General features: G+C 38.7%; 1 protein-coding gene across 1 annotated transcript; it reads left to right on the forward strand.

Moving 5' to 3' along the window:
* Positions 1 to 292: 292 nt before the first annotated feature.
* On the forward strand, positions 293 to 13,104 carry tdrd7a (tudor domain containing 7 a). The gene is made up of 18 exons (XM_079617340.1): positions 293 to 409; positions 1,393 to 1,600; positions 1,918 to 2,062; positions 2,747 to 2,906; positions 2,985 to 3,064; positions 3,220 to 3,398; positions 4,623 to 5,053; positions 7,583 to 7,846; positions 7,954 to 8,140; positions 8,292 to 8,403; positions 8,494 to 8,696; positions 8,791 to 8,925; positions 9,023 to 9,106; positions 10,372 to 10,506; positions 10,740 to 10,850; positions 10,999 to 11,429; positions 11,552 to 11,712; positions 12,372 to 13,104. Exons 2-18 carry the CDS (start codon positions 1,394 to 1,396, stop codon positions 12,590 to 12,592), a joined length of 3,246 nt encoding a protein of 1,081 aa, XP_079473466.1. The 5' UTR covers positions 293 to 409; position 1,393; the 3' UTR covers positions 12,593 to 13,104.
* Positions 13,105 to 13,131: the final 27 nt, after the last annotated feature.

Below are 13,131 nucleotides of genomic sequence, written 5' to 3' on the forward strand. Positions count from 1 at the left end.
TTCGCACAGCAGTTTTATTTATCACTTTTTGCCTTCAGCACCTTTACAGAGCAAGATTACCTATTTTAACAGGTGTTTAAATGCTGCAGAAGAATATTCTACTCTTTATATAACATGCCTAAATGATGTCTGGCTGGCCCTTCAAGTAGTCAGGGACGTACGGGGTTTAAGTTTTTTTATATATTTATTTAATTGTTTAGTACATATCATAGAATTAGTAAATAACGTACTTGGATTCAGCTGAATTATTTTTTTATTATTATTATTTTTTGCCTTTTTAAAATTTGACTTCAGGCCGTTTTCAGATGACGTACGGTATGACGTTTCCGGAGTGATACCAAATACACGTGTCGTGCGTATGCTCGCGATATTCAACGGCTAATTTAGTGTGAAGAGAAAAGGCAATCAGGTGAGTTTAATTAACAGTTCTTCCCTTAATAATGTTTTGGTGATATTTTTATGATTTGCGAATAAGAAATTTCTTTACAAGTTTAAAGAAACGGAATAATAAAGTTACATCAGTTGCATCGCATGCTTAACGTTAGCTAACTTATTTAGTTAACGTTACGGTCTGATGAAAGTTAGCGTCCTCTCTTCCCGCCTGTCTTTCTGATATTTGAGTTATTGAATGCTAATGTTTTACGTAAGTGTAAGGTTATCTTGGCTGATACCTACTACTAAAATTAGTCAGGCTTCAAAATATAAAATTGTTTAAAGCTGTATTTTTTAGGGCATGTTTGTAACATTGATATACGACATTGAACCATGCACAAACCATTACTTTTGACATGAAAATTAGTTCAGAGGGATCGATGACAACGTTTAGAATAGTTCAAGTTCACAATATAACGTTAATAATATGAGAAATCTTTTAAAATGTTTAAACGTGATGCGTTTTTATCTTTTTGTACTGTATGTTCATACATTTTTTTTGAAAACGAAGTGGGAAAAAACGTGTATACTTTTTAAACGACAATAAAATAACATTAATTCGTGTACAACGCTTAATCGTTTTATGCAGTCATTTGCAAGTAAAATAGTTTTTATTTTTAATAATAAAATTGTATTTGTATAATTAATTTGACCTGAACTTTTAATTTAGAAGTTTGCCATTGTTCTGTTATACAGCTTGATTTTGATGGGTTGCTCTATTATGTAGACTCAAAGCATTCCTTAATTACCACAGACATAACTAACTATAAACCTTCAAAGCATATAGTCTCACAGAAAGATGCCTACCTAGACAGTGTTTTTGGATAACTAGCATAACTCGCATGACTCTGAATGTGCCTGTGATGCCCACCATTCTATTTAGATTGGCAACTCATTAGGTTCCAAAAATGCAGTCTGCAGTCAGTGTCTTCAATTGATTGTCTTTGTGTTTGAGTGCAGGATGAGTGATGTGGAGTTGGTGAAAAAGATGCTGCGAGCTGTTCTTCAGAGCAGTAAGCATGGTGTGGCCATGGTCCGTCTTCCGGGAGATTACCGGGCTCTGACAGGAGAGATGATTCCCTTTCGGCAGTTTGGCCATTGCAATCTCGAGAGCTTTCTGCGCAGCATTCCCGGTGTGGTGCGGCTTGAGCGCTCCAGTGCTGGAGAGGTGATGCATTCACTTGATCTGTTAACGGATCACTTGTATTTTGTTCACAAATTCTGTGCATGGACTTCAGGCTATGTGAAAACAAAAGCATCCGTGAGGATTTGTATAAATGTAGGCCATGGTGAACCAATTTCAGATTTTGTGAATCAGCAATTACATTTTTTTCTTACCCTCCTCCAACTGGGAGTTTGTGTGGTTGTGAGAGAAATGCCAAAAAATGTAAACACTTACAATAAAAAAAAACAGTTCAGTTATTGATTAGTCTATCATGCCAGAACCAAACTATAATGTGACAGAGTTTATGTGTATGTTTGTAGGTCATGTGTTTTGCTGGTGTGTGTGAGGAGACGGCACACATCGCACAGCTGGTCGCCCGGCAGAAGAATGTGAAGAAGTCTGGATGCTCAAAATTACTGAACTTCCAAATGAGAGCAAAGTCTTCCTCTTTGTTTTCATATAACGGTAACGCGCATGCACAGACAAACGAAAGGCCCCAGTGAGAGATGATGTTTGGCTAATGTGATGTCATTTTTGCATTTCATAATGATTTCCTAATCACTCCTTTTTCTAGCTTGTACTATTCTATTTTAGGCGATGTTTGAGTTGAACTTTGTATTGCAAGCACTTCTTGTGTTATTGTCTCAAGATAAATCACTTGTTAAAGTCCTCATTTCTAAGTTGCTTTGGAGAAAAGCATCTGCTAAATGAAGAAATGTAAATATAACGTTTGTGTTATTTTGCTATTCATAATTGAACGGCGTATATCTTAAAATAAACTTGAGCTTAAATTGTGTGAGGTGCAAATCCTAAATAGATTTGATTATATTCTGTGTGTTATAAAGTCAGTGTTTTAATACACATCACCTTAAAAGAGAACGTTAACCACATAAATCAAGTAAATGGGATTAATGACATTGAAAATCTAGTTTGTGTGCCCACGTCCCAAGAGAGAGCTTATTTAAAGGGTTTAATGCTGTGTCTTTGCCCACCAACCTTGTCTGTATATGTGTGCTGACTATATCTGTGCCAGTTGGTCACCGTTGCACACTAATGCCACAAACTGTTTCGCATCCTGCAGTCCGTCATTTAGCCCTTCAAGGTATGTGCTTGTTTATTGATGTGGTTTAACCGTTTTGGTCTTTGCAGCCAAACCTCGCTTGTCTCTGCGGCAACCGGGCCACATGACTCATCCCGCTCGAGGCACCGCATCCAAATCTAGTTTTTACCCTAACCAGCGGCAGCTTTACAGTAGTGACCTCCCCTCCTCCTGGGGGCCTTCCCGTCAACCAAACAGGAAATCACCAGGGTGAGTGATGGGAGTCAAAACACTTGTGAGCACTAATAGATTCTCAAAAAATTAATCAAAGCACATATGTGATTTTAGGTTAGGGGGAACTACATTTGTACCCAACAAGATCAATACAGAAATAAAGACTTCACCTCATAAGACCAGTGGGACACCAGGTAAAGCTCACGTTTCACCCTATTAATAATATTTTTTTATTTTCTTCATGACAACGGCACAGTTTATGTTGGCTCCGATACAATGTTTTATATCATATTTTTGATATACTCAATTAATTTATGTGTGACATTTGTTTCTGTGTTGCATTCTTCAGCTCAGCAAAAGCCTGTAAACCGTGCTGATGTTGAGGTGGTTCAGGGTCGAATCAAACAGATTTTGCAGAAGTACTGCAGTGGAGTCTGGCTGTCCAAAATCCCTCAGCTATATAAGAATATGTTCCAGGAAGAGCTCCACATGCACAAAGAAGTGGAGACGTGGACGCACATCTGCACTGTGAGAAAACTGAAAAACACAAACACATGCTGACTACTAAAATCACCCTGTACCCTCCCATCAAACTACATGACTTCAATAAGTTTGTCAATATGTCATGCGTCAAGTCAGGGGTTACTCTTTCGCCGTAAATCTATGCGTACGGCCATCTGTCGGAAACCATTTATTTTAGTTTATAAAGTTTTAAATATAGATATTTTTCTTACACAAACGCATCACCTCACTTCAGAAGGCCTTTATTAACCCCTCTGAGCCGTGTGGAGCACTTTTATCATGGATGGATGCATTTTTTGGGCTTCACAATCCTCCATTCACTGCCATTATAAAGCTTGGAAGAGCCAGGACTTTTTTTTTTATATAACTCTGATTGTATTCATCTGAAAGAAGAAAGTCATATACATCTAGGATGGCTTGAGGGTGAGTAAATAATGGGGTAATTTAAATGTTTGGCCTTAAAAAGGTCTTAAATCAGAGCAGAAAGTCATTGCATTAAATGTTGCATGCACTGCACTACAAATGAATATCTTTCGTAATTTTTGTCCTGTTTTCTAATACGACTATCTAAACATTTTTGATACATTTACTTTAAATGCAAATGTAAAATGTAGTCTTGAAAAATCTCTTAACAAAATTGAAAAACAAGAACAAATGTGTCAATGAGTTTTATGTAAACTTCCTTTTGAATTAAGTCGATTTGTACTTGTTTTAATGAAAACAACACTTTAAGTTGAATTACTGAAATAAATTATCTTTTGCACGATATTCAAAATTTTCGAGTTTCACCTGTACATTTAGAGACCACATTAACATATTTCCTCTTCAATTTATTTCTTACATTTTCTTTAGTTTATCTTGAAAAGATCTTAAATAATTAAATATACCTTCATAAAACCTGCAGAAACCCTGAAATAACTAACTAAATTCAAATAAATAAAACTAATAAAAATTACAAAAGTACATGACAAAATTACTAAAAGAATAAAAATCCCTAATAGGGAAGCGCATTAGCTTGACAGCCTATTTTTGCAGCTGTGATTAAAAGATCAAATCTTGCATTGTGTATTCATGCATTTTGGGGGCGGAGCAATGAAGGGAGGGTGTGTTTGTGTGGGTTCATTTCAAATATCAACAGTGTTTTCAGAAATCCCTTACTGAACCTTAATGTAGTAAAGTTGGTGATCTTTATGTGATAATTTTGTTTTCTTTCTCTCTGCTGTCCTTTAGGTTGAAAAGCCAGGCAGCAATAACATAGTGGACCGCCTGGTGTACCCTGTCATGGATCCTGCCCCAAAACCAAGCACTGTGCCTGCTGTAGCTCCATGCAAACAGTCACCTAACACTGCGTTTAGAAAACAGCCAGCACCTGTCCAGCAAACTACCCGCATCCTCAGAACTCTTGCCATTAACATTCCTCCTTCAACCCAGAAATCCCAAGCACCCTTGAGTCCAACATCACCCAACTCCACCATGCTAGATTTGACTCTCCCTGAAACACCCAAAGCTCACTCCAACTCGCTCATCACCCCTCCCTCCACTCCACCCTCTCAAAAGCCTCTGACTCCAGAGATCAAGCAGAAGTTGCGGCAGCTGCTCAATAAATACAGCCATGGCCTGTGGGCTCATGCACTTCCACAGCTTTTCCAGGAAGCCTTTGGGTAGGATGCTATGCTGATTACTGTATATTTGTAGAGTGCATACTTTTTCCAGTATCCAATGGAGATTTCGAACAGAAGTATGCCAACGCATAAAATATGAAGAAATATCAATGAATATTCAATCTTGGCCAAATAACATATTAAAAGCACCAGTGTAGCAAAATGTAGTATACACACTACCATTCAAAACTTTGGGGTCGGTAAAGCCTGGTTCACACGAGACGATTTTAAAATTGTCGGCCTATTTTCCAAACCTGAGAGACCCCCACACACGGCGATAAAAAATCACGGGTCGAACAGTTTTGGTCGTACAGTGTGTGGTGCGCAACCACACGGCAAAATCAACACATCACACACGAACCGATTTGACTCCCGAGCATTCCCAGGTCAGACGGGAAATCTCGCAAAATCCCTCGAGATCAAACGTGACTTCAGAGTAAACAATCATGGCAGACGAAGAAGATGCAGTGGCGATAGTTTGTAGTTTTTAACCGAAAAAACAACAACTTTATCCTCCATCTCCGACGTCCACCGGACTTTCTGGTGCGCCATGCCGCCGGCTGTTTTGATTTTGTTTCCCGGTGCTTCCTCGCCGCCTTGTCACCTCGCTTTCTGATTGGCTACACGCCACAGTCCACAGGCTGCGTGCTCGTTTGTCCCCGGGGGACACCACACACGAGGAGAAATCGGGCCAAAAAAATCCAACATGTTGGATATCCCCGATTTGAGATCGGAGCGGTCCCGACGTCCTTCCGAGCAGACGAGAGCAGTCTTAACACACCACACACGGCAGGAATTTCTGATCAGATTATTTTACGATAATCGGAGCATCCTTAAGATTGTCGGAAGGGGTGAATCGGGGCTAAAATCGGCCTAATTATCCTGCCGTGTGAACCAGCCGTAAATTTAAAAAACTTTTTTTTTTTTTTTTTTAAGAAGTCACTTATGCCCACAAAGTCTACATTTAGTTGAGCAAAAATAAATTAAAACCAGTAATACAGTGAAATATTATTATTTTTTTAGTTTTATTTATTTCTGTGATGGCAAAGCTGAATTTTCAGCATCATAACTCCAGTCTTCAATGTCACATGATCCTTCAAAAATCTTTCTAATATGCTGATTTTCTGCTCAAGAGACCAGGGCTCCAGACTAACTTTTTTCACCTCCGTCCTGGAACCGTCCTGAAAAATAATTTAAACCGTCTTAAAGTGAATGTCAACCGTCCCAAAATGAACACCTTTGTTATTATCATATATAGTTGTTAGTCACATAATAAAAACACCATTAAAATGTTTCTAATATATATTATTATATTTATTTAGCTCCATTCAAAGTAGTAACTAGTTACGAAAATTAAGAGAAAAATACATACAGCTCAAAACGTTTCAACAATTCAATATTAAGGACACAGACTGCATTAGGTTTATTACCCACTGTCACTTTAAGACATCGGATCATGTCCAATGACATGCGGATCCAATTGCACTGATGCACATCCGATACACTCAAAACTGTTAAAGACATAACCAACATAGTTTACGTGAATACTCTCCAAAACGGACATTTCGACATAATGTTGTGTGTATTTGTCCATTCAGACGCGAAAGAGAGCTCAATTCAGTACTCGCGCGCTGTAACGTTAGGTGTCTATGCATGGCTGCACGCTTCGGGTCGGGTGTGTGCGCACAGAAAACCGTACCGAATAGAGCTAGCCTTTTGCGTCGTCACTCTTATTCAAAATTTATATGTCTGCTCTACTCAGACGTTTACATTTTTTAACGTTTTATGAGACATGCAGTGTATGTCAACCCGTGTGCCGCTGGGTGGATCAGCACGTTACAGTACAAATGTGCGCATCTACCACAAACGCAGGACATTGAGTTCTGACTGGATCGCTTCCCAAAGCGTCACTATAACATTTCTGTCTAGTTTTTAGGAGATGCAGGGCCGTCTTGGTGCTCTATCTGTTTGACCTCGTCGTTGTTTAACCAGCGCAACATATTTGCGATGTCATTAAGCCACGTGATAGATGTAACGCGAAACAAGTCTCCGGGTGAGTACGTTAGCCGACCAGTGAGAGTAACTATAGTAACAACTATAGTAACTATAGTAACGGAGAAGACGCGCTCCGTTGTAGTCAGCGCTTGGTCGGTTTATTTTGGCATTTTCTAAGTAAGTTACCCTAATAGGCTAGTAATAAATAAACACGCATACAAAAATGTCTTTCGTCATGTAGGAGTCCTGGAGAATATTTCTGTTTGTCCTAAACATATTTTCGACGCCGTTAGTCTCAAGCCCTGCAAGAGACATTTCTTATTAGCAATTTTGCTTAATATTTTTGTGAAAAAACACATTTCACAGTATTGGCCTGGATTCTTTGAATGGAAAAGAACAGCATTTATTTGCAATAGAAATCTTTTGTAACATTATAAATGTATTTACTGTCACTTTTGAGAGAGTAGCACAATGAAATATTTTTTTCCAGGTGTCGTGACTTTAAAAAATATATATTTTCTGCTTGCCTCTAAGGTGCGAGTTTCCACAGTACGTGTTGGAGGATATGTCTTTGTTGGCAGATACGTGTATGGTTGAGTACCCCATGCCGGACAATCGAAAGAGAGCCATACTGTACACACTACCATGCCAGGTGCAGACAGAGCCCCGTCCTCGCCCACCACCGCTGTTTATGCTTTGTGAAAGCAATCCACATGTGCCTCCTCTGGTTATCCCAGCGGCAGAGTATCTATCCGTTTTGGTGATGGAGGTCAGCAGCACCAACAACGTTGTTCTCCGGTAACGCTAAAAAAACACTATTTTATTATTAGATACAAGATGAATTTCTAGTTATTTTATTTTCATTATTTTAGATTGTGGATTCATGATGCGATCTTATTTTTCAGGTTTGTCGGTGAAGGCTACTCTAAAGCTCTGGAGGTGATGGAGGAGGCTATGCTTCAATTCTATAATACAGTTGGCGCAGGACTTCGTCTTCTCTCCCCAAAAGTTGGACAACTGGTGGCAGTTGCTATGGAGGAAGATGCAGTACTAAGAGCTCAGGTTCACCGGGTCACAGAGGACAACGTGAAGGTACCAGACACTTCTGTATCCACTTCATTGACAACTTAAGAGCAGATACGGCTATGTGTAACTTGAATGTGTGAGGCGTCATGTATCATCTGCTTCTAGTTATTTTAGCAGTCGACCTGTGCATCTCTAACTTCATCTTTCCTGTTCGTAGGTGTATTGTGTGGATCATGGGTTCTTTGAGGTGGTCAGCAGGAAGAAGATATTCCAGCTGAGGGATCAATTCCTGACTCTTCCTTTTCAGGGAACGATATGTCAACTAGCAGGTAACATTTATCAGAGGCCTTTGTGTATATGTGTGAGAGGGTAATATGTTATGTAATTCCTTTTTGTGTTCACATTCACTTGCTTGTTAGGTCTGGAGCAATTCAGTACAGATGCGGTAGTTCTGAAAACTCTGAAATCGTTGGCGGTTGGTCGTACACTATTGGCTGAGATTCTGGAGCGAGGGGACACACCACTTATTGTGCTTTTTGACACTTCTCATAACGATGATGTCAATGTGAGCGCTGTATGCTTGAAAGCCCTGCAGGATAAGTCCATGGAGAATCCTCTACAGGTCAATTATAAATAAAACAAAATTATTAAATTGCATTTTTCAAAAAACCAGAATGAATAATAATAATTAGTTTTTCTCCCTCTTGTTTCTTCAGGTGAACAGCGTGTACACAAACGTGTGTGTGACAAATGTGTGCTCTGATGGCAGTATTTACTGTCAGCTGCCTTCTCGAGGCCAGGCCAAACTTAAAGACATCATGGACAAGATTGAGGCACTTTTCATCTCTCAGGTAAAATAATTAAATTCAGTGTCTTTGATTTTAGGCTTCTGTTAGCTCAGCTGTATATGATCATGGGAGCATTACATGTCTCTTATGTGTTTCTAAGTTAACATTGGAGCTGTTGGTGTCCAAACCATTCTGCGGGAAAGTGTGTCTAGCTAAGTACAAGGGCAAATGGGCAAGAGCAGAGGTGAGAAGACATTCAACTTTTTCCCTTCATCACTCATGTCATGTTCTAACTCTGGAGTTAACTCTCCTCACACATAGGGTTGGAAATTGAATATCGATTCCAATTCTCGAATTAGATACTTAAAGGTCAGGTATCGATTCCTGTGTGCACTTTTTTTAAATGTCATTTCAAACCATTTTCAAGCGCAAGATGCGTTTTTTGTTTTCTTTGTGCACACATCCAAAGCGCGTGCACAGCGGGACTCCTCTTAGTGTGCGATACTGATTTGAGTTTCGCTTATGCTTGAATGCATACACAAAAATGGTCAAAATCTCCTTAAACGCAGTCAGTTCGGTCTTATGTGAACGTAAATAGTTGAGAAAGAAAATGCATGTGTAACAAACAACAGTATATTGGACGATAATCATAGAACAAAGGGAAAAATCACTCATCTATATTATAAAAAAAGAAAACTGCAGTGTTATTCTGCATTTGATTAAATTTTTTGTTCATGAACTTTGTTCAATTGTATTTATTTGTGCTATTGTTAATTTGTTTGTTTGTTCTTATAGTATTACTGTTCACTTGTCTTGAACGTTTAAAACTTGTATTTAGTCCAGTTGTTCTTGCTGTGGTATTTTTGTTAAAACCATAGGAAAATATTAGTGTTCTTTGGGCTGCTGATTTTTGTTCATGGAAATCATCTGCAACAATTTTTTTTGCCAAAAGACATAATAAATATGTGTTAGTTATAAATGTTTGACTAAATTGTTTTTCACTTTACTGGAATCTAAAAATCTCAATTGATAAACAAAACCTGAATCGATCAAATCAAACGATGCCCAACTCTACTCGCACATATAAATTGGCAGTAAATGCTGCACCACACAAACCTCATCTTTGTATATTCTGAGAGTTTGTTTTGCTTATAGCGTGCATTTGAGTGCACGTGCGGCACTCATTTCACTAGATTTGTAATGAGAAGCGTTTGTGAACCTGTTGACGGCAAAGGAGAAACTTTATACACTCTTAGGTTTAACGTTTGAAAATGAAGAAATGGATGTAAATATTCAGCATTTATATTTTATATGCAAATGTACTCCTACAAAATCACTCTTTGCAAATAGAGCTATTCAAGTCACTGAGTAAACATTCCTGTGTTTTTATATGTTTCAGAAAAAAGCTAAATATCGCAATGTCTGTTTTTCCCCCCAGTATTTTGCAGCCCTAGTGAAAATTAAATGAGTTAAATTGGTTATATGAATGCGTGTTTCAACTGTGTGTAGATCGTTACCCTTCATGGCAGTCAAGTGTTGGACATCCAGTTTTTGGATCTGGGACTTCCTGCTTCTCTGGAGGTTAGCGAGCTCAGGGAGATCCCACCAATCTACCTCAGAGAGCTCATCACCATACCACCTCAGGTACACACATCTCAGTTATTTTTTTCCCCTCACTCATTTCCATTTATTCTTATCAATTACTACAACTGTGCACGCCATTGTCTCATTTAAGTCATGAGTCAAGCTGTGAGTTTTAGTTTTTTCTTGTTTTTGAATAATAAAATGACTCATTTAGCGTGTCGGGAGTGCTGTAATTGCATTAGTCTGCTTTATGAATGAAAGTAATTAATTGTTATATATTTCTGCCCCTGTAGGCTATAAAGTGCCTCCTGGAGGATCTGAATGCAGATGGGGGTGTTTGGCCTCCTGAAGCCGTTCTGTGGTTGAGAGAGACAGTCCACAACAAAGTCCCCAGTTGCATGAAGGTCTTGCACATTAATTTATTGTTTACTGAAAAACAGATTTGAGTTATTGATTTGCGATGCACAGTATATTTAAATCGCATTAGTGCGATATCACATTGCAAAATAAAAGCTTAATTTCCTTTTATTGCCATGTTTGTTGTGTGTTTAGATAGTCAAGCTTGATGAGACCAGGATTGTGCACGTCTACCTCTTCAGTGGAAATGGAGCTCATGACCTTCAGAGCAGCATTAACCACCAGCTAGCCTCATGTCCATTCTGGCAACGTGATGCCTACTTCAGCAAGATCGCCAGGGTTTCCGAACCTATCCGACCAGAGACAGGGGACAGCCCCTACACATCTCCCACACCGTCTAAGGCCCTCACATTGCCCCCTCAGATGGACTTACCACTGGTCGGGCAAAATATGGATGTGTTTGTGTCGGTTGCATGTCACCCTGGGCACTTTGTGCTGCAGCCGTGGCAGGAACTGTACAAGCTAGTAGTGCTGATGGGAGAGATGATCCTGTTCTACAACAAACAGGAAATTACCCAAATCAACATCCAGAAAAATAACGTCTACGCTGCCAAGATCGACAACAAGTAAGATCGGAATCATGGCACCTCTAATTGTAATTCCTCACCTAAATAACACAACTAAATAATCTACTGTCTTTCTCTTTCTTTCTCACTACCTTCGTCTTGACGCCTCTCTTTATCTATAGTTGGCATCGTGTTTTGGTGAAGGGCATCCTGACCAATGGCTTAGTCTCTGTGTATGAACTGGATTATGGGAAGTACGAGTTGATCAACTATTCCCAGCTCCAACCACTCATCGATGAGTTCAGGCAGCTGCCATTCCAGGGTGTTTTTGCTCAGCTGGCTGGTAAGAGAGAAGCTGGAGCTAAAACAAAATTGTATCTTTATTATTTTTCAGACTTTTACTAATATTTATTTAATAAATGCATTGTATCTGCTCTAAAATGGCTTAAAAAGTTATGTATCTTTCAGAGGAGCCATTTATGTTGGCCAAACACTGAAATGTTGGATAGTAGATACAATTTTTTAAAGGAAGTATGGTTAAAAAAAAAGAAAAGCCTTTTTTTCTAAAAGATCAAAAGTAAGAATATTTTGCTATATTTATAAATGCACCAGTATAATAAATAGTAATATTTTTTTTAAAAGCATGTGAAATTCCACACAGGAACTTCTGTGAAAAGTTTTGAATGTTTGCACAAATGAAGTATGGAATCTGTGATTAATAACATCTCTTGATTTAAATTGAATCAGTTCATAAAGTATATTTATATTAAACCAGTCGTGACAAAAGGCTGGTTGCATATTCTTTAGGAAAGTTAACAACCAAATAAAAATTTTAAAATCATCACAATAATGATGTTGTCAGTATTGATGTTTTATGCCATCGACCGAATAGAAAATAGATTGTAAGTATTTGATGCATCACCCAGCCGTATTGTAAGTTACCTCAAAACTAATGCACGTGTGTTAAAGCTTCTGATTTACATGCAAAATGCTTGTTTTCAGGTGTCAAGCAAGGGGTCTGGTGTGAGGAAGCCTCTATGGTGTTCCGGAACCATGTTGAGAAAAAGCCGCTGGTGGCCCAGATTGAGTCAGTTGAGGAGGGGGAGTGGCCCTGGGAGCGCAAAGTCTCTGTGTACCTGGTGGACACCACACAAGAGAACAATGACGTCTGGATCCACAACATTATGGTGGAGTTTTTAGATGAGATCAGCAGCGCTGCTTGAGACTGTTAAAAGTACAACTACCCTTTCCCAGAACCATGCTGAAAACTTGAGCCTGAAGAAATCTGGATCTAGAATTCAAAAGCATTGACTCTATGTATGTTTGGTCAGCTCATTTTATTTACACGTTCATGAATAGTTTCAGTTATCGTTCCGAGTGCCATGGGAAAGGGATTTCTTTACCTGTTTTTGTGGTTATGATAAATAATAATATACCATTGCCAAATTAACTCGTTCTTACTTGAACAGCTTCCCTTTACTGTGTCTTTACCATAGGGCCATTTGTCTTGGAGTAATTTGATTTATTTATGTTGGTTTTGTGTGAGATGACACTGCTTTGTATTGTTTAAACTCTTGATTTTGCACTTTGATTTGTTTGCTGTGGTTTTATTGTATGTATTCTGAAAGGAAAATGGCCTAATTGTAAAAGAACATTTGTATTTAGGTTCTCATGTTTGTTTAATTTCTAAGTTAACATTTGGTTCGAACCATTAAACGAAAAGACAACAACCCGATACACTGGAGTGACTCATTTGTCTCTG

This window comes from Phoxinus phoxinus (genome assembly GCF_949152265.1).
Source record: "Phoxinus phoxinus genome assembly, chromosome: 6".
NCBI lineage: Eukaryota > Metazoa > Chordata > Actinopteri > Cypriniformes > Leuciscidae > Phoxinus > Phoxinus phoxinus.

What these genes read in the sequence shown, in the direction of transcription:
- tdrd7a (XM_079617340.1), top strand. Translation starts at nt 1,394, where the DNA reads ATGAGTGATGTGGAGTTGGTGAAAAAGATGCTGCGAGCTGTTCTTCAG. An exon ending in TAAGACCAGTGGGACACCAG is followed by an intron (nt 3,065 to 3,219) that starts GTAAAGCTCACG and finishes TGCATTCTTCAG; the next exon opens with CTCAGCAAAAGCCTGTAAAC. An exon ending in GCTGCCAAGATCGACAACAA is followed by an intron (nt 11,430 to 11,551) that starts GTAAGATCGGAA and finishes CTTTATCTATAG; the next exon opens with TTGGCATCGTGTTTTGGTGA.